Below are 21671 nucleotides of genomic sequence, written 5' to 3'. Positions count from 1 at the left end.
GACCCCTCCCCAGCACAGCTGCCCCGCAGGACTCCTGCCAGTCCCTTTCACGCTGGCCTGCCCCCAGCCTGTCCCCGCAGGACTCCTGCCAGTCCCTTTCACGCTGGCCTGCCCCCAGCCTGTCCCCGCAGGACTCCTGCCAGTCCCTTTCACGCTGGCCTGCCCCCAGCCTGCCATTTCGGAGGCAGCCTTGGTAACCGATGCTCAAATGACCACTGCCCAGGCCAGAATCTCAGAGGAGGCCACAGGTCCCTGGTACGCTCTGATGGGGCAGCCTCCGTGGGGGATCCCTGGGCCCTGAACACCCTCCTTTCTCACTGTCCCTCCCTCCCCTGCGAAGGGCATCCTCAGCTGCTTCTGAAACCTGGGGGGCTGTGGTGGGAAACAGGTAGGTCACGTGGTTTCCAGGCTGAGATGATAAACCTACCGCATCCCTCCAGGTCCCAGGGGCCTGAGGGGATTTACTGGGGGGAGCTGGGAGGGGGGCGGGGAGGAAGCGGGAGGGGTGGGCCCCAGCTCCTTCCGACTCATCTGAATGCCTCCCGTGGCCCCTCGGCTGCCAGAGCTCGCGAAGACGGTTAAGGAAAGCCTCCCCCCAGTGGCTTTCACCCCACGGGGACAGAGCCTCAGAGGTGCCTGTGGGCCCAGTGCCCTGCGCACTCACAGCCCCAGGAGGGGCGGACCCAGTCCAGGCAACTTAGCCATCGTACACATCCTCCTGCTCACAGCCGAGAATCCTGGGGCAGGGGCAGATGGGTGGGAAGAGACAACCTCCCCACCCCTCAGAAGCCCCACCCCAGCCCAACCAGAACTGGGCGGCCCATCTCCCTTCTCGTGTCCCCCAAGTCTGGGACTGGTGGAGTCTGACCAGGGCCATCCCCTAAGTACCCAGGCTTACAGGGAAACGGGACCTCCAAGCCCCACGTCACCTTGCAAAGTCCCCTCCTGGGCCACCCTGAGACACAGGCCAGGTCTGGAGCAGGGCTGTCTGACCAGGGTGTGCCCACAGAGCTGGGGTGGGGGGGCAGGCCTCACTCCCTCTGCTCCAGGCTTTTCAAGCCCACTGTTTTTAATCTAGAGATTTCACAGAAAAACCCGTGTTTTCAGCTTCTCTTGAAAAGTCAGATCTGCCCTCAGGTGCCACCCACTTCCCCTGGGCATCTCTGCCTGGACAAGCCACCGTCTACCCAGGGTATATGCCAGCCATGGGTCCCACCAACCCCCAACTGTCACCCCGTGGCCCACGGCTGCTCAGAGGTCCCTGGGCACATCTGGGGCTCTGTCCCCGTGGGGTGAAAGCCACCAGGGGGAAGCCTTCCTTAACCGTCTTCGTGAGCTCTGGCAGCCGAGGGGCCACGCTGACCCCAGCATCACACGGAAGGCTGGGACGTGCCCCCTCCCCCAAGAGCAGTTTGGGCTACTCTGTGTCCCCCTTTTATGGGCTGCACGATGTGGCAGCATTTTAACCGCCCCTTCTCAATGCACAGCCCGGACAGGCTGTTCTCAACACTCTCTACTGCAAACTACACACAGTTTTACGTTGCCAGAAAGACCCCAAATTTCTATTCAAAAAGACAGTACCAGTTTCAGTTCCCGCCAACCTCAAAGGCAGAGACAAAAGGATGGTGCGCCCCTCCTGTAACTTCATTTCTTCAGTGACTGTGAAGCTGAGGGCAGAGTCCACGCCTGGGGACAGGGCTGCCAACGCAGCGGCCACCGCGCCCAACGCTCGCTCCTCCTCCCAGAGACGACCTGAGCTCTGCTCAGAAGCGGCACCTCCTCATGCTGGACTCACTTGGGCCCACATGTGCCCAGGGGGCCTGGTTTTGGGGCCGGCGGGTTCTGCCTGATGGTCAGAGAGTAACTGGATGCTGAATTTGGGGCCGGCGGGTTCTGCCTGATGGTCAGAGAGTAACTGGATGCTGAATTTGGGGCCGGCGGGTTCTGCCCGATGCTCAGAGGGTAACTAGATGCTGAAAACTGTGAGTCTTTCTTCAACTCAGGGGAACGTTTCCAGCGCAGGCCAGGCCTCACTCACGCAGGCCTCCGCGACAACTGTTCAGCACTGACTGAGGGTGAGGTGAAATCCTGAAAGCTGAGAGCCAGCGCCCTCACACAAAGGCTGGGATGTAACAAAAGCCCACCAAGAGTTTTGCCCGGGGCTTTCTTGGGCCTTGAAGCGTGATAAGACCAGGACCCGTTTAGGATTAAACAAGTTTTATTGGGGGTCTGAAGAAACTCCCCAGGCCTCCACAAACAAGTGGAGAAGGAACTCCCCAAACTTCCATGACTTAGCAGAAGACAAGATAAGGGTAAACACCTGGGCCCATTTAGATCAAGTAAATTTACTGAGTCTCCAGAGGAAGATCTTCAGGACCAGACCTCAGTTAGAGATGAGAAGAATTGAATCACGTACGTCTTTAGACGAATGCACACTGACACGGAGACACAGAGCTTAGAAGGTGTGTAAGCTCTGGAAAAACTCTGTAATCTGGAGTTGGTCTGGCGATCATTTCCAGGCCTTCTCCCTGTAACCAGTTACAGAAATAAAATCCCTCTTCTTCCCCAGTTCATCTGCGTCTCGCTGTCGGGCCTCGGGAATGAGCAACCCGACCCTGGGTTTGGTCCGGGAACGTTTTGTTCTCTGCGTGACCTGCTTTCTCATCTGTGGTCTTTTCTGTCTTCTGGGACTCCTGTTGTTGGCACGTGGGCTCCTCCCGGGCCGCTTTCCCTTTACCTGGCAGGATCCTCTCCTGTGCCTTCCCTGGGCTGAGGGGGGAGGGAGGGTGGCCTGCCGAGGTCCCTGGCTGACTCTGACTCAGCAGAGCTCCTGCCATTCTTCACGGCCGACTCTCACTGAAAATTCACTCTTCCTGAAGCTCCCCCATTACACTGGGGTCCGAGGAAGCTGCCTATGCTGCTGTTTCGGGTTCTCTCCCTTCTTTGAAATGCTGGTTTCCCGTCCCCAAAAAAGCGTGGACACACCTAGACCTGCAGGCCTAGATCCACTGCTGGGGTCTCAGCCTCCAGGCTGAGCATGCTGCAGAGTAGCTGCGTTTCCTGGGTGCCCCAGGCATCGGCTGGTCCCGGCGAGTGCACCCCCTTTAACCGCTGAGCCCCTGGCAGCCAGGGATCACGTCCTGCCAGGCAGGGAGGCTCTGTCCCTCCCTGTGAATGACAAAGAGGGGTACCCACAGCTGCCCTCTGGCACCACACCCAACGTGGTCTCCAAGGCAACCAAGGGTGTGTGGACCCCCAACCACTCCAGCCTCCTTTGGCAAGTGAGACTCCTCTCCTTCACGAGGCATTAGGGGCTGACCAGCAGGAGTCGTGGAGCTGAGCTCGACCTGGGCTCCGGCTAGAACCCTGGTCTTGTGAGCAGTTGTGCCATCTCTCTGTAGAAAACATCCTTCCATCAGAACCAAACCTCCTACAGCGACAGATGTGGAGCTGTTCGGGAGCGGCTGAGCCCTGGCCCCTGCCCCGCTCCCGGGCCGGTCTTTGTGGCACTGCCTGTGCCTGCACTTGTCTCTGGGACCAGCACCTTGTCGCCAGGGCCGGGAAATTCAGGGGAACCACTCTGAGTTCCTCCGAGGACCCACAGCCCCAGTGCCCAGGACCCTGGGGAGTCCCGGGGCTCACAGGCATGCGCATCCTGCCGGGCAGGTGCTGACCTGTGATCCAGCATCCCCCACTCCCCACCCTCGTGTTCAGTTCTATTCAGCGAACAGAGGCACAGCCTCGGAAGGGGGGGCGGGTGGCTGCCGCCTGGGCTCAGGGCCCTCTCTGGGAGGGATCTGCGCGGATTGTGGGGGGTGCTCTTCACCGGGGTCTCCGCCCTCTTCATTTTAGAGCCGTGGCCGGCGGGCCTGGGTTTCCCAACGTCCCAGAAGCCCTGCAAGGATCCTCGGCCTCCCCGGTGACGGCGGAGAGAGGAGCTGGTGTCCGCAGGAGGCCTCGTCCCCAGCCCGGCCCCTCTACGCCCCCAGGAACGGGATGTTCTTGCGGGGCTTCTCTGGGAACTGCAGGGCGTACAGGCGGGCCATGTACTGGAGCTCAGGCATCACAAGCCTCTGGCACACGCCCAGCGTCTGGTTGTCCAGGCCCGGCCGGAGGTTGTAACCCAGGATGTCGGCCTTGCCGGACTGGTAGGGGCGCAGGCGCGGGTCTCTGATCTGCGTGCGGTTCTTGAGCGCGCCGCCGTCCTGCAGGCACAGGGTCGCGAGTTCGCGCCTCCGGGCGCGCAGCCGCTCCACCTCCCCGCGCAGCCGCCGCGGCCCCAGCTCGGCGCGCAGCTGCGCCCAGAGGGTGCGGTTGAAATGCTCGTACAGGCGCCAGTCCAGCGCGCACCAGCTCCGCGCGCGCTCCCGGGTCTCGGGCGACAGGCGGGCCACGGAGCGCGCGCTGCGGGAGTTGAGCCTGAAGGCCACCACGTCGTCCAGCGCCCAGCGCAGCCGGCGCCGCAGCAGCACCAGGGACTCGTCCAGGTGCTCGGCGATGAGCACCAGCTGGAAGCGCCGCTCCACCTCGGCGATGCGCGCGCGCACGTAGCCCTCCTCGCACTGCGCGTTGGGGTCGAAGCCGAAGTCGAACCACATGTTGTTCTTGGCGTAGACGTTCCTGAGGTGGCGGCTGTCGTTGTAGAACGTCCGCGGCGAGGCCAGGAACGCGTCCAGGCTCGGGGCGCCCCCGAAGGCGGGGGCGTAGGTTTTGTAGTAGATGAAGGAGGACTCCAGCTGGAACACGGGGTTCCTCAGGATGGAGAAGTAGAAGGTGTCGTTGGGCATGACTTTCTGCACCTGTGTGGCGGCAAAGAGGCGGGCTGCGGACCGCGGGCCCAGGCCAGGGTGGCCCACCCGCGGGGAGGAGGCGCGCCCTGGCCACACCCGCTCAAGGAGCACCCCCATCCTCACATCTGCCGAGGAACCTGGGCCTGGCGCCTCCTCGTGCGGCAGCTCCGGGAGCAGAGCCAGGGCCACACGCAGGCCCTGCAGCCCAGTCACTGGTTCCCGGGCGCCCAGAACAGAGGCCAAGGACGCCAGGAAGGGGCCTCAGGAGGAGGTGGCCGTGGGCAGAGCAGGAGGAGGGAGGAGGAGCTCCCACTGGCATCCCGAGGAGACCCAGAGGCCTCTAGGAGTGGGATGCTGTGGCGCACAGACACAGCACGAAGGGCCCTCCACGGGCCCCTGGCACAGGGGGCTTCAGCACTCCACCATCTGCCCACAGGCCAGGGTGACACCCACCTAACAGACAAAGAAACTGAGGCCCAGAGAAGGTCCGTGACCCAGGTTCCCCACTGGGTGGGTCTGGACTCACCCTCGCTTGTGCCCCCTCAGAGGTCCTGGAGGATATACCCACAGAAAGTAAAGTCTTGCAGAAAGTCACGCCCAACTACACCGCCTGCTTCTCCATCCTCAGAAACCCAGGGAGAGAACAGTGGGAGGCCTCCTCCCTGCCCCCACCCTCTTCCTTTCCCCTCCTCCCGGCCCCTCCTCCTCCCTCTGCCCCGCAGCCCCCACCCCACAGCACACCCCCGCTGCCTCGCTCTCTGCCCACCACCTCTCCCCACCCGGCCTCCCTCTGGCCCCACCTGGTCACCTAGCCTCTGCTGGCCATTCTCCACAGAGCGCTCGGGGTGACCCTAAAACACCTGTGCCTGCCCACAGCCCTCCCACCCACACTCCCTGCCCTGCTTCCTTTGTAAGGAAGGTCAGGGAAGCCCTGGGGGGAAGCCGGCTCTATGCTGAGACCCAAGGGACCCAAAGAAGGGCCTGCAGCCACAGAAGCGAAGGTCACGGGGTGGGGAGAGCCGGGCCTGTGCACAACCAGAGGAGGCCAGAGAAGCGGGGGAGCGCTGGGGACGCCCTTGGGCAGGGGCTGTGGGGCTCCCAGGTCTCATTCCAAGAGCAACGGCAGGCGACTGGCCGCCTGGAGGGGCAGGGGTTGGCTCAGCAGGGCGTGCGGCCCAGGCCCTCCCAACCCACTCTCTGCACGCCCCGCCCCCAAGCCTTACGCCCCTTCTCTCCAGCCTCCAGGCTACACCACCCCGACCCACAGCCACAGGCACGGCCGCAGCCCGCCCTCCTCCCCAGCGGGCCCGCGGTACCTGAGGCAGGTTGAACCGCAGGTGGTTGCACATGATGTTGAAGCGCTGCTGCGACCCCACGCCTTCCACGTAGCGCGCCAGGAAGAGCCAGGGGTAGCCCAGGTGGACGCGTGAGCCTGCGGGCAGCGCCACGGACAGGTTGTGGGTCTCGGCGAAGCGGTAGAGGATGTTGAGCACCGTGCTGCCGGCCGTCTTGTGCGTCTTCAGGAACATGATGTTGGTGACCGGCGGCCCCTCAGCCTGGCCCCCAAACAGGCTGGGAGGGGAGGCACACGCAGCCTTCAGCAAGGGTGCAGATGCCCCAACCCCCGCCCAGCAGCGACCCCCAGCCCGGCAACCGCAAGGAGAGACCTCCCAACCTGAGCCCTCAACTCTAGGCCAGGGGCCCAACTGGGTAGGCACCGACCCATGGCCCCAGTCCTTGCCCCACTCCACAACCTCCCAGCTGGTGGCCCGAACACAAACTCCCCCAACTGTCTCCCGTAACCATGCTCCCCCAACCCTGTGCCCCCCGAGAACTAAAAATAAAACCCTAAATGAACCCCATCTTGGCCAAGGGGACCCCAGACCCACCTTAAAACTGAGTTCCCAGCAGTGATGGGATAGGTGGTCAGACGCCTCATCACACCCCCTCCCCTTTGCGGTCTAGACCCAGCAGCTGCCCGGGTGTGAGTGTTAAATAGAGACCATAAAGAAAACGTGGCACATCTACACCACGGAATACTGTGCAGCCATAAAAAAGAATGAGTTCATGTCCTTTGCAGGGACATGGATGAAGCTGGAAACCATCATCCTCAGCAAACTAACAAAGGAACAGAAAACCAAACACCGCAGGTTCTCACTCATAAGTGGGACTTGAACAATGAGAACACGTGGACACAGAGAGGGGAACAGCGCATCCCAGGGCCTGTTGGGGGTGGGGGGTAAGGGGAAGGAAAGCATTAGGACAAATACCTAATGCGTGCGGGGCTTGAAACCTAGATGACGAGTTAATAGGTGCAGTAAACTACCATGGCACGTGTATACCTGTGTAACAAACCTGCACGTTCTGCACATGTGTCCCAGAACTTAAAGTAAATCTTTTAAACATTAAAAAATAAAAGGAGACCATGGCCCAGCAGAACCAACTGTGACCATAAGACGCCACATTATCAACGGGACCTGAGGCCACGCCAGGCAGGGGCGAAGTCACACACGCTGCACTTATTTATGTTCTACCTGCCACGGGAGTTTTCTTTTTCTCTGACACCCAAACGCTGGCCTTGAGACGAACAACGTTAAAGCAGGTGCAGCTCACCCCCTGCCAGACGCTGCCTCGCTGACCCCTGCTCCCCCAGCCAGAACCACAGCTGCCATCGGACAAGAGCCGCATTTCAGTAACTGTCTCCTGAGCAGGGACCCCCAGCCCCGGACTGGTTCTGGCGGTTTACAGAGGCCGCGCAGCGAGTGCTTCCCGTCCCGGCTCCACCCTCTGACGTGCAGGGCCTGATTGTAACGCAGTTAGATGTGCAGTCTCCACCCCAAGGTGAACATGGGTCACAAGTAACACACCTGTTTGTTCGGGACACGTGCGTCAGGACCCCCTTCATGAACATCCACAGCTCCTCCCGTCACCTGCTGAACGTGTACTTGGCCAAGCCGTTCAGCGTAAGCCCCTGTCCCACCCCTCCCTCGAAGTGCCCGCTCACAGCCTGGGTCGGCGGCTATGCTCCCAGCCTGTGGGATGTCCACACTTTATAAGAAACAAAGCGTCCTCTCCACATTCATAGATGTCATGATTCTTCAGTCGACACCCCCAACCCTGGAACCCCCACCAGACCCATCACTGCACCCCAACCTAGAGACCCTCAGCCCCGGCCTCAGGGCCCCACGGAGACAGTGTCCTCAGACCCATCCCTGTTTCCCTCGGGGGCTACACCCTCTGGCCCACACGTCACCCCAGCCTTCTCCCTGGTGCCCAGGCACGCACATGCAGCTGGCTTTGTGACCTCAGCCACACATGCAGTGCTTCTTGTCCCTTCACACCAGGAAAAGGAAGGACCCCAAAGCCGAGACCAGCGGCCAGACGTAGGGCTGGGCCCACTCCTAGAACCCCATCATGACACTCACCCAGTGGGGCTGGAGTAGCAGGCGCCCTCCCTGCCCCAGAGCAGGGCCAGCAGAAGTGACCAGGATGGTGGGGTCAGGGTCCCCAGGCCTGGCCAGCCTGGGTGACGGGGGTGAGCAAAGACAGGGTCCTTGGCACCTGTCTCTGGCAGCTCGGCCCAGAGGGATTGGTGCTTCCTCTCTCTCCTCCAACCAGAGGGGCTGGGGAGTGGCGGGGCCTGGAAGACCCTCCCAGCAGCCTGGCTAAAGCCCTGTCTGGAGACACAGCTGGGCTGCGAGGTGGGCACAGGTGGGCACCTCCATGCAGCAGGGGCTCCACAGAGGATGTGCCACAGGCAGGCAGGGGAGAGGGTCCCAGGTGGGCCCATGGCTGCAAGGTCTGTCCTGAGCATGGTTCCGACCTTTTCCTTCCCAGATCCCAGTCCTGGCCCAGCCCAGATCCAGCCCAGGCCCACAGGCCACCTCTGTTGTGGGGAGCAAGAAGGAGGCCTCCAGCCCTGCCCCCCACACATAGGGACCCTCTGCACACACTGGGTCTGCCCCCAAACCCAGACCCGGCCCCTGCTCCCCAGAGCCCTCCCCAGAGGCCCAGGTGGGTTTGTGGCTAACAGGAGACTCTCAGGGTCCCCCCAAAGGAAGGGCCCATCCACCCCTCCTCTTCCAGAGGGAGACAGGCCCAGTGGGGGGCGTGATCATGCTGGGGTCCCGGGCTCTGTCCTCGGGGCTGTTAGGAGGTACCCGGGGCAGGACTTCTGGTGGGGGCAGGACTTACGGTGTGTCCAGCTCTAAGTCCGAGTGCAGGAATCTGGCCAGCAGGAGCAGAGTCAGGGCCAGGAGGAGGAGGAGGATGACCCGGAAGTATCTGTGGAAAGGGCAGGCTGTGAGTGCCCAGGCCGGGTCGTGCCAGCCCCACCCCCACCTCCCATCCTGCAGCCAAGTCCAGGTCCTTGGGCCACACAGGTCTGGGCCTCCCCTCATCTCTGTAACGTCTTGTCCTCAAACCCACTGGGTGCTGGCCCATGGGCTAGGGAGTCTCAACCCAGGACAGGCCTGAATCTGACCCCACCCCGACCACCCCTGAATGGCTTAGGGCCGGAAAGAGCCTAGTGGATGAGCTATCCCTTTCCCTGGGGTTCGGGAGCTGACAGGGCCGCGCTCCTGGGACCAGAGGTGGGAACAGGTCAGGGGACCTCTACCCACGCAGGGCCCCCTGGGAGACTGTATGGGACGGAGACCCCCAGGCCCCCAGGGGATCTAGAGAGGCTGAGAGTTTGGTGCAATGGACTGTGCGCCCCCAAAATCCACAGGCCAAACCCCTAACACGCAGCGTGACGGTGCCTGGAGGTGGGGCCTCTGGGAGGTGTTAGGGTTGGATGAGGTTTGAGGGCGGGTGGAGTCCCTGTAATGGGATTCGTGTCCTTCTAAGACAAGGAAGAGACCAGAGTGCAGCTTCCACTCCCCACCCTTGCTCCCCATATGGGGGCACAGAGAGAAAGTGGCGTCTGCAGGCCAGGAGGAGGGTCCTCCCCAGGAACCTGCCACGCTGGCTCAAGATTGCATGCCTTCCGGCCTCCAGAACCGTGAGAAGCACATGTCTGCTGCTAGGGCCACCCTGTCTGTGGTGTCTGTTGTGGCAGCCCGGGGTGACTGAGCCTGGAGGAAGCATGATGTCTCCAAACAGAGAGGCGGGGCCCACATGAGGAGGCCTGGCCTGGGTCCCAGGAGCCTAGCAGGTACAGCCAAATCAGGGAAGAGCAGATCTGGATAAGGCCTGACCGTGGAGTCGGGCGGGGAGCCAGGGTCCCCCATCCTCTGGGCAAAGCCCCCCATCAGTACAGAGCAGCAAAGGGGCCCCTCAGTGATGGGGTGGGGCTACCACGTGGGCCGTGTCCCCTCAGTGATGGGGTGGGGCTACCACGTGGGCCGTGTCCCCTCAGTGATGGGGGTTGCCACGTAGGCCGTAGCGTCTCAGTGCAGGTCAGGCACAGGCTACGAGGGAACCAGACACCACACCTGCACTCGGCGAGCTCAGCATCTGGAGAGGACACAAGGGGTGAGCTTCCTGCTTGGACTGGGGCCTTTGCATGGGGCTTTACTGGGTACATAGGAGCACAACAAGCCAGTGGGGAAGGAGGAATTGTAACCAAGGCAAAGCGGGCCAGGGGGCTGGGGGTGCTAGAACAGCAGGGAGGCAGGACCCAGGCCCAGTGCAACGTCACTCTTCACCCTCCCGGGACGTGGAACTGGGTTAGGATCAGCCCTGCTGCTCAGTGGTCACACGACCATTCATGCGCTGCCATAGGAGCAGCGGGGAGGGCTGGGCTGGCTCTGCCATGGGAGCAGCGGGGAGGGCTGGGCTGGCTCTGCCATGGGAGCAGCGGGGAGGGCTGGGCTGGCTCTGCCATGGGAGCAGCGGGGAGGGCTGGGCTGGCTCTGCCATGGGAGCAGCGGGGAGGGCTGGGCTGGCTCTGCCATGGGAGCAGCGGGGAGGGCTGGGCTGGCTCTGCCATGGGAGCAGCGGGGAGGGCTGGGCTGGCTCTGCCATGGGAGCAGCGGGGAGGGCTGGGCTGGCTCTGCCATGGGAGCAGCGGGGAGGGCTGGGCTGGCTCTGCCCCGCCCCACTGGCCCCTGCCCAGGAAGAGTTCCTGAGCAGCAGGTCTTCACTCCCACACACTGGCCCGGCACTCCTCTCCTTTTGGGGAAAGGAGATGATTTTTGCATAAAACAATCTTGAATTTTAGCATAATCCCGAAGAAGAGAATTTTTAACTAAGAAGTCACTTCTAAAGTTCAAATGGACAAAAAACATATAGTGATGGCCAGAAAAATTCTAAACCGTCACGATAACGAACATCGGCTCTCCCAGATCTGCTTCATGGATCAGAATCAGTTCCACAGGGGTCAAAGATTTAATGTAAAAAAATAAAATCACCGAAGTCGGAAGATAAAGGAGAATGAGGCTGCCGTCTAAGCAAGACACAAAACCAAGAGGGTATGAAGAAAGACAAATCTGGCAAACACGTAATGTTTCAGGCCAGGCGCGGCGGCTCACGCCTGTCATCCTAACATTTTGGGAGGCAGAAGTGGGAGAATTGCTTGAGCCTAGGAGTTTGAGGCCAGCCTGGGCAATATAGTGAGACCCCATCTCTACATTCTTAAAACACTGCTGTCAGAATGTTTCAAGGATGGCTGCGCCAGGGCGGCCAGGTGCATGCTGACAGCAAACGGGGCAGCCCTCAGGGCCTCAAGCCCCCCGCAGTCCCCTCACCCTGCATGGGACCTCAAGGCACCCCTGGGGCTGTGGCCACAGCAGTGAGCTGGCTCTGGTCAAAGTGCCTGCCTCACCCAGCCACTAGCTGACCCCACATGGGGCCAGCTCAGGGCCACCAACAGCCCAGCCCCCCACGGGAACCACCCAGTAACCATCTATCCCAGGCGTTCAGCTGCTGGTCAGGACCACTCTGTTTCCCCCGACCCCAGCCGATGGCCCTGCTCTGTGCCTCCGTATCAGACAAGACCAGAGCCAGCCCTGCTCCCACCGGCCATCAGGGAGAGAACAGTGGGATGTGGTGACGCGGGTGTAGCAGGCTTCACCTATGACAGCAGAATAAATAACTTTGGATGAAACAAATCTGTCTTCTGCAGAAGCCGCTCACCACAGAAATGGGGTGACGACTCAGTTCCCATGACTGAGCAGAGCCCTGATATGTGATGACCATCAGCTCCGTGGCCGGCCCAGGGAGGGCTCCCGCCCTGGTCCTCGACGGCTTCCCTGCTGACCAGGATGCTCCGGGCCTGCTTTGTACGTCTCCTGGCCCAGGTCTGGAGTCAACCACGTCTCCAAGGAGCTCTGGGTCCTGCTGGTAGGAAGTGGTCTTTAGGGACCACATTCGGGGTGCTGGGGTGCTCACTGCCCTGAGAAGGTCATATGTCTGGGCCTTCTCCATAGTCAGAGCTCAGAGCTACACATACAAAGACGGAACCCCTCATGAGTCCACACCGGAACCTCCAGCTCCAAGACTGCGTCTTTCAACAGAACCTCTTCGTATGACATCGTCTCCTTTTCTCCACACCAAGGGTGGGGGTCTCGAAGACACTGGGGATGGCAGAACTAGGACCTCCCATAATTTCTCACACTTCATCCTCACGGCACACACGGCACCTCAGACTCCAATGCCAGCGCCAGCACAGCCACGCTTCTAGGAGACGGGACAGGAGCTTCCAGGCCCTCCCTTCACCTCCACTCTACAATTCTTCAATGCACCCCTCCAGTCCTTACGTCAAAATGGAACCACCCTGAAGAGGCTCCCAGCGGCCAAGGCCCAGTAAACACTAGAATTCCCAGGCACAGAGAGGAGAGCAAGAGGGCCCGCAGAGCAGAGAGGGCCCTGCGCCCCACGCGGGATCAGGGTCCCGCTGGAGACACCCACGTCTTCGTGAGAGAGGACGTGTTTTCCCAAACCCAAACGAGGCCCCACACTGAGAGCTCTGCCGTTGGGCCACTTCTGCGGACTTCCCAAGACCCTCCCCGGGAGAGTGGCTGCACGAGGTGGGAAGGGCAGTTTTACGGCTCCGCACAGTTAGAGATTAACTCACTGATAAGGCCCACGCAGGACTTCACCAGCAGGGTCTCTCAGCCGCCACCCTTGGCCATCACTTCGTTCCGCCATAGTCATCTCCTTCCTCAAACACCCTGCACCTTTATGGCCCCTCACTCTGCACTTTTATAGCCCCTCTGCACTTTTATGGGACGCACTGGCCATCTGTTTGAGACGCTGCTTTCACACTTACAATACCCCCCTTGGCCTTGCGGCAACATGAATCTGTCTCTGTTCTTTGCAACTGTCCAATTAAAACAATGACGTTTCCAGAGAAATGCTACAGCCTTCTCAAGGCAGGCTCTTCCCTTTTGCCAAAAGACCTGCTGGTCCCACACCTGCAGGGGTCAGGTAGGGTGGTCAGTGTTGGAGCAACCGGGAAGGGGGTGACCTGGGGACCCAGGAGGTGAGCCCAGCCACAGGTGCCCTTGACCGACCCAGAGCACCGTGGGGCAGTAAATGGGTGATGTGTTCCACCAAGCAGAGAGATGGTGTTTCTGTCCTTACACGCAGGAGTTACACGTTGTTACACATTCTTTAAGGAGAGCCTGTGGCTGCACTACTGGGAATTTACTAGAAACCAGCGAATTGTGCACTTTAATTGGGTAAATTCTTTAGTATGTGAATTGCATCTCAATAAGGCTGTTAAAAAAATAAAAATCAATTAAAAATGTTAAAGAGTTCAGCTGCTAAAAAACTTGAAAGCTAACGATTGTGGAGGGAAAATGAAATATTGCCAAAAATTATAAACCATTTGACATTGCTTTCAAGTGCCTTTAGCTTTTAGGAGCTCCCTAAAGTCCCCAAAGACCCTCCCCTCAAGCTAAAGCTGCCTTATGGGACTCACAACCGTGGGGACTGCGGCCAGGCCCTGCTGCCTTTGCTCTGGGGGTTGCCAGAGTAGCTCAGTCGTTCCCAAAGAGCCTCAAACTTCCTGCTGTTGGAGCCTCGGGGCTTGGAGGCCACTGACCTGCTGCCTCACTGGGAGCGCCCAGAAGGTCTGGCTTTCCAGCTCTGGGCAGGTTGCTGGGGCTGATGGTTCCTGATCAGGCAGGGCCATCAGGGGCCACAGTGCACCAGCCCCAGACAAATGGCCCCAGCAAGTCCCTGAGGCTCCCCAAAAGAAAGAGAAGAGAGGCCTGGGAGGCACTGGCCCAGTTCCAGTGGGGACAGAGGGGACAGCTTGAGGCACCAGGCCCAGGCCTCGGCCCTGCGAGCACAACGCGGTGAGCTGTGAGCACCTGCAGGACAGCAGTTCCCAGGGCATTCGGGGAGAATTCTGCAACTTCTCAGTAAGAACCCACAAAATATCTAAAATGAGGGGTAATAAAAGTCTTGGCCAGGTGTGGTGGCTCACACCTGTGATCCCAGCACTTCGGGAGGCTGAGGTGAGAGGATCAATTGAGTCAAGGAGCTCAAGACCAGCCTAGGTGGTATAGTGAGACCCCTATCTCTACGAAAAATACAAAAATTAGCCAGGTGTGATGGCTCCAGACTGTGGTCCCAGCTACTTGAGAGGCTGATGCAGGAGGATCACCTGAGCCAGGGAGGTCGAGGCTGCAGTGAGCCTTGATCTCCCCACCGCACTCCAGCCCGGGTCACAGAGCCAGTCTCTGTCTCAAAAAATAAACAAACAACAACAACAAAAACGACTTAAGACATCCCATCTCCAGCTCAGGGAACTTCTGGTTGCAGAAACCTTGTTGACTATGAGGAAGACTCATGCAAATTCTTATGGCAATGGTTTTTTACACTCCAGGATTAAACACACACAAACACACACACACAATACACACACACACAAATAACAATACACACTACACATACACAATACACACATACATACATATACACACATACACACATGCATACACAATACGTACATACACATATACACACACACATACACAATACGTGCATACACACACATATATGCATACACAATACGTACACAAACACAATACGTACACAACACAATACACACACATATACACATATACATACATACACACATACACACACATATACACACACATACATATACACACACAATACACACACATACATATACACACACATACACAATACGTACATACAATACACACGCATACACATACACACGCATACACAATACATGCATACACATACACAATATACACATGTACATGTATACATACATATACACACACATGCATACACAATACATACATACACACACAATACACACACATACATACAGATACATACACATATACACACACACGGACACACACATCCCCCTGCGGTTCCTTCTGACCAGCTCGCTGGACATGGATGAACTTTATGGCAAAATAAACTTTCTAAATTAACTGAGACCTGTCTCAGATTTGGGAGGTTCATAGGTTTCAGTTAATTTAGAAAGCTTACTTTGCCAAGGGTGAGGACGCGCACCCGTGACCCAGCCTCAGGAGGTCCTGATGACGTGTGCCCAAGGTGGTCAGGGCACAGTCTGGCTTTATACATTGTAGGGAGACATGAGACATCAGTCAGCATATGCAGGATGAACATTGGTTCGGTCTGGAGAGGCAGGACGGCTCGAAGCAAAGGCAGGAAGACTCCAAGTGGGGAGGGGACTTCCAGGTCACAGGCAGGTAAGAGACAAATGGTTGCATTGTTTGGAGTTTCTGATGAGCCTCTCCAAAGGAGGCAGTCAGATATGCATTTATCTCAGTGAGCAGAGGGGAGACTTTGAATACAATGGGGGGCAGGTTTGCCCTGAGCAGTTCCCAGCTAGACTCCTCCCTTTAGCTTATAGTGATCTGGGGGCTCAAGATCTTTTCCTTTCACATTTCCCCCCATTTTCTCTTTAAAATCTTGGAGAAAGCTCTCCAAGATTTTAGAAGAAAATGAGTCTCTGGTCCCAGGTTTCATCTGATCTCTCATGGCTAGGATGGTTTGTTTATTCCTAGATGGGCAGGTCCTAAGTTATTAGGAAAGCTCATTTTTAGCAGGTTGTGAAGTCTCATGTCCTAGGAAGAGAAAATAGGGGGAGGAAGAAAGAAAACAACAACAAACCAAAGAATAATCCTGCAAAAATCGATATAGGCCACATAACTTTAAAGTCCATACACTGGTAGGCCATGAAAGTGGCTTATGTATGAAAATAGGTTGCTGTTATTTTCTTCTGAAGTTTAAGTTGTCTGGCTTCAGTTTGCAGGGCTTTAAGAAAGCACAGCTTACGTTTTAGTGACTCCAAATTAGGAAAAATGAGGGGGGCGGGTGGGTGCAGTGGTTCATGTCTGTAATCCCAGCACTTTGGGAGGCTGAGGCAGGTGGATCACCTGAGTTCAGGAGTTTGAGACCAGCCTGGCCAACATAGTGAAACCCCATCTTTACTAAATAATAATAATAATAACAATACAAAAATTAGCTGGGCATGGTAGCAGGTGCCTGTAATCCCAGCTACTAGGGAGGCTGAGGGAGGAGAATTGCTTGAACCCAGGAGGCGGAGGTTGCAGTGAGCCGAGATCATGCCACTGCACTCCAGCCTGGGCGACAAGAGCAAAACTCCATCTCAGAAAAAAAAAAAAAAAAGAAAGAAAGAAAAGAAAAGAAAACAGAAAAATGGGGGATGGGACAAACAGGAAAAAAATTGCAAACATTATTTTGAAGACTTGTAGCCAAGGAAAATCAGAATTTGGTCCAAACTGTAGAAAATAATAAAAATTGAAAACATTAGGCAAGACTGGAATCTAAAAATAGGTGTACCATAGTATTGAAACATAATTTTTCTCTCTCCAGTTTCCCATTTTCACTAAAGACAAATCATGGTAAGACTGGTTTGCTTTATTATACTTGGCCTAATTATTTGTATACAGTGCAGCAAGAATAATTACTTTTTACATAGGCTTTTAAATTGGCTTTGATGGAACATTGCTCCATAGGAGGAATCTCAGATAAGACTTTTTTAAAGCCGAGCCCAGCCACGAATTTGTGCCATCAAATACCTATGAGTTGAGTCATCCTCATCGCTTGAGGTTCCAGGATAAACCTGGGGCTCCTGGACCTGTCAGAAAGTGATATTCTTTTCTTGCCACAGGTCAGGAACCCTGTTCGGGGACTCTGTAGACAAAGGTATGAGGCCAGTTTTTCCAAGGGGCTTTCATTGGCTCCATAAGTCAAGTTTGATTCCTTAAATGAAAGCTCACCATTCCAGTCAAAGCCTTAGTACATTGGAGTAACCAGTTTCTCCAATTGTGTCCTGTTGCAAAATGAAAACAAATTCTTATTGCACTTATACAAATAACTATACTCCCATAAATTAAAAATACTCACAAATAGTTTCCAAATTCTGGGGAAACCAGGTAGAGAGTGTCGACAAAAAGAGTCAAATTGTAAAAGAATTGCAGAGATCTATTCTGAGCCAAAATGAGTGACCATGGCCCATGACACAGCCCTCAGGAGGTCCTCAGAACATATGCCCAAGTTGGTAGGGGTACAGCTTGGTTTAAAACATTTTTAGGGAGACATGAGACATCAATCAAATACATTTAAGAGATACATTGTTTTGATTGAGAAAGGTGGGACAAATCAAAGCAGGGGCTTCCAGACTACAGGGAAATTTAAACATTTTCTGGATGACAATTGGTTGAGTTTATCTGAAGACCTGGGATCAATAGTAAGGAATGTTCGGGTTAAGGTAAAGGATTGTGGAGACCAAGTTTTATTGTGCAGAGAGGGAGCTCTCAGATAGCAGACTTCAAAGAGAGAGCAGGTTGTAAAATGTTTCTTATCAGACCTAAAAGGGTGCCTGGCTCTTAGTTGATTATCTCCTGGATCTGGGAAGAAAGGAAAACAAAGGAGAAAGGTGATTCTCTATAGAATGTGGATTTTTCCCACAAGAGACGTTGTAGGGCAATTTCAAGGTATGACAAGGAAATATATTTTGGGGTAAAACATTTTTATTTTCTTCCTTGTTATGCCAGAGTCAGATTGGAAAGTAAATCATGATATACAGGGTCAAATAAAAGCCATCTGATGAGAATTTATGATTTGTAGGACATGACTCCCCAGACCTCTTAGATAGGAATTTGGGCAAGATACAAAATCAGAGCTTAGTCCTTAAGAGAAACAAATATACCCCAAATTTTGTTCATAGGAGTATACTGAATTGTAAAAAGCTGTCAATAGCTCAAAAGAAAAGTTTTCTCAGCTCTGAAAAATACAAAAGAAAGAATCAGCAACATTTAAAGCAAAGGTCAAAAAGATTCTTTAGTCTTCTATCAGTTCAGTTTACACAGTTAACTCCTGTTCTGCTTGATATTCATGAACATTTCTGCTCTCCATGAGAGTCGGGAAAGTTTCTTTCTCTATTCTAACGCCACAATCCCCAAAGTTATCAGAATCCTATATTTAAGAACACCTGTTAGAGTTCTATAGCTGATTACAAAACCACTTTCTAAGGAGGACCAAAACAAGACAACAAATGTCCGTGGATGACAAAAAGTTTTAGGGCAACCATAGTCAAAGACACAATTGACAAGGAAATTTGTTTCCTCTGTGGCATACAATAACTTAACATAACAATTATAATTGTTATTGATAAAGCATACTAAGTTATATCAGAATTATAGGAGTTTTCCATAATTTTGGAACACATACCAATAACATATTTACACAAACACAGCCTAAAGAAAACCAAATACCATTTCATATTTGACAATGCTTCCTGTATAATTTTTATACCAAATAAGCCAAACTATGTCACTGTTGGACTTTAGCAAACCTAAATGTCTTAAAGAATTAATTAAGTCAGAAAAAGACATAATTTATAATTGGATTTTGGAAGTTTGTCAAATATCAAAGGTTTAAAATACTTGATATCACAAATTGGATCATTCATTTAACCAAAGTGGTAACTCAAGGATTTCAAAAAAGGCAAAAGCCTTCTTTCTTTGAGAGAGGAGATTTAATGTTCCAAACAATAAGCCCTAATAAAAACAGCAAGAAGTCAATTAAATTTGTTATTTATTTATTTATTTATTTATTTTTGAGACAGAGTTTCACTCTTGTTGCCCAGGCTGCAGTGCAGTGGCATGATCTCGGCTCACTACAACCTGCAGCTCCCAGGTTCAAGCAATTCTCCTGCCTCAGCCTCCCAAGTAGCTGGGATTACAGGCGCCTGCCACCACATCCGGCTATTTTTTGTATTTTTTAGTAGAGATGGGGTTTTGCCATACTGGCCAGGCTGGTCGAACTCCTGACCTCAGGTGATCCACCTGCCTCAGCCTCCTAAAGTGCCCAGATTACAAGTGTGAGCTACCATGCTTGGCCCCAAGGAGTTGAATAGCTTTAATTTCTGACTCTGTGTTTCAAGAATGCAGTTTATTTTGATTGGCATCTTCTACCGGGCCAGAAGATGGGGCTTTAATTACTGTCAGTGTTGAAAATGTAGCAGGACTTGGTGTCCTTTTCACACTCAGGAGTCAAAGTCCTGTAACTCATGTCAGAAGTACTTTAAAAGCTCATAAAGAGAGATACACAGAAGTAATAACCTTAGTTTAAAAAAAAAAGTTTAATCCCAGTTTTTTTTCTAACCAAACCAAAATTTAATAATAATGTGACAACTTAATCATATAAAAGTTTTTGTTTCTTTTTATATAAATCCTCTTATTGTGACTTACACAGACCATTCATGACATGCTTGGATTTTCTGGTTTGTCCTGAACTTCCCTCCTTCTTAACCAGTCATTTTACTTTAGGACTAAATTTATCATACAAGATTCTAATATGAAATTATTTCTCTTTAAGCTTTCTTACCAAAAAAAACTCATTATTTGTATAACTTTCTATCTTGCTTCATATATAACTTTTAAATAAGCTTTGAATTAGACCAAAATTATTCACCATTTTAAAAGGATACCTTTTTTTCAGCAAGAATGTTTTCCTACAATATATTTTTGTTGGAAAATAAATGAAATATCTATTTTTTAATATAACTTTAGATTCTAAATTATGACGTTTGTCTACAAGTATTTATCCTATTACATTTCCCTAATTATCTCATTTTACTCATTTACTTAGATTAGTGAAACATTGTGCACATAACACATAAATACATAGACATATTAGGCATGCTGATAGAAGTACATTTTTTCTTTCTTTTTTTTTTGAGATGGAGTCTCGCTGTTATCGGCCCGGGCTGGAGTACAGTGGCACAATCTCGGCACACTGCAACCTCTGCCTCCCGGGTTCCAACAATTCTCCTGCCTCAGCCTCCCGAGTAGCTGAGATTACAGGCGCCCACCACCATGCCCCAATAATTTTTGTATTTTTAGTAGGACGGGGTTTCACCACATTGGCCAGGCTGGTCTTGAACTCCTAACCTCATGTGATCCACCCTCCTTGGCTTCCCAAAGTGCTGGGATTATAGGCGTGAGCCACCACACCCAGCCAGAAGTACATGTTATAGAGCCATAAAGACCATATTTTTTTCCCTATCTTAGACTTTCAAATTCTTGATAATCTGTTTCACAACCCTAAGGCAGTTGTCAGCTAAATAGTCTTAAATTTGCATATTAAAGGAAATAACTCAGGTGAAAGTCAAATAGCAAAATTTACATAGTAAGGTACGAAGAGAAAGTCTGGTGAGCTAGAGGGAAACTAAAGCAGATTTAATTGCCAATTGAACATAAAATTATATAAGTCTATTATAAAGGCCTTCAACTATACACACACAGAGACATACACATCACACATACACACACACAAAGATTCTATAGCTTTTACTTCAGTACTTTAGCCATGAGATAAATATAAGTTCACTGGCTTGCAAAAAAAGACCTACTAGATCGAAACAGTGGTTTTTATCTCACTAGAAAGGTAACAGCAGATTTAAAGCAGGCAGAAAAGAAAATGGGGAAAAGGGGACATAAGAACTCTATTGGTTTGGGGTCAACATTAGGGCTCTTTTTTCCTTAATGTAAATGTGCACAAAGACTGTCTTACTTCCATTTTACTCTGGCAAGTAGATGTGCCTTAAACCCTACAGAGTGCTCAAAAGGGGATCATTCTCTGTGTTTTCTCCTCATTCTTGGATTATTTGTTTCCCACTTTTTTTTTTCTTAAAAGGAGGAACTGAGCTGTGGCCTAGGTTTTTGTGTGGTGGATTGATGTGTGCTACTTTTGGGCACGACTCCACAGTTTCTCACCACTGAGTCATTTCTGCCCTCTTATGAGTCTCAGTTTCTCTCCAGAGGTCTATGACCTCAGAGAGGGCTCAAAACGCTGGGTGATCAGCCTTTACATGCATTTCCTGGATGAACTATTTTTAAATTAACTTTTGGGGGGATTTCCCTGAAGGGCTGCTGCATGTCTCAGCGGGGGTCAACCCCCTAGACACTCCCACGAGGCCCCCCGGTCACCCAGGGGCACCTTTGGCTGGGAGAAGCAGATACCCTTTCTCTTTGGAGCTGAAAAACTCAGTCTCTCATTTACCTATGAAAACAACAGTTCAGTTCCTCACGCGAATGCACACAGACAAACCAAACTGAGATTTATGTTGGGAGAAAAGCAATAAAGAAGACCCTTTAGAATGCATCTCCGAACTAGAATTAGGATCCTTAAACAACAACCTCCTAGGAGAGAAAAGAAAAAAAAATACAGCCAAGACCACTTCCTGTAAACTGTATTCAGCCACCCATAACTTTGTAGCTCTCATCTGCCATTATACACGCCGAGGTCAAATCCTCTCACAGTGCAAGGTTACCTATGGTACCCCCCAAAGCCAAAGAGGTCAGGTCATGCAATACAGGAAAACAGAGCTTTAGACCTAAGAAGAACCTGCCCATGACTCTTGAAACTCCACAATGAAGACAGAACACC

The 21671-nt window shown here is 53.4% G+C and overlaps 1 protein-coding gene across 1 annotated transcript; it reads right to left on the bottom strand.

Moving 5' to 3' along the window:
- Positions 1 to 1061: 1061 nt before the first annotated feature.
- On the bottom strand, positions 1062 to 10042 carry GAL3ST2 (galactose-3-O-sulfotransferase 2). The gene is made up of 4 exons (XM_055380232.2): positions 9909 to 10042; positions 8985 to 9074; positions 6107 to 6362; positions 1062 to 4799 (listed from the first exon to the last, which is right to left on the bottom strand). Exons 1-4 carry the CDS (start codon positions 10040 to 10042, stop codon positions 3978 to 3980), a joined length of 1302 nt encoding a protein of 433 aa, XP_055236207.1. The 3' UTR covers positions 1062 to 3977.
- Positions 10043 to 21671: the final 11629 nt, after the last annotated feature.

Source organism: Gorilla gorilla, chromosome 11 (genome assembly GCF_029281585.2).
Source record: "Gorilla gorilla gorilla isolate KB3781 chromosome 11, NHGRI_mGorGor1-v2.1_pri, whole genome shotgun sequence".
NCBI lineage: Eukaryota > Metazoa > Chordata > Mammalia > Primates > Hominidae > Gorilla > Gorilla gorilla.
This window is presented reverse-complemented; position numbering and strand designations above follow the sequence as displayed.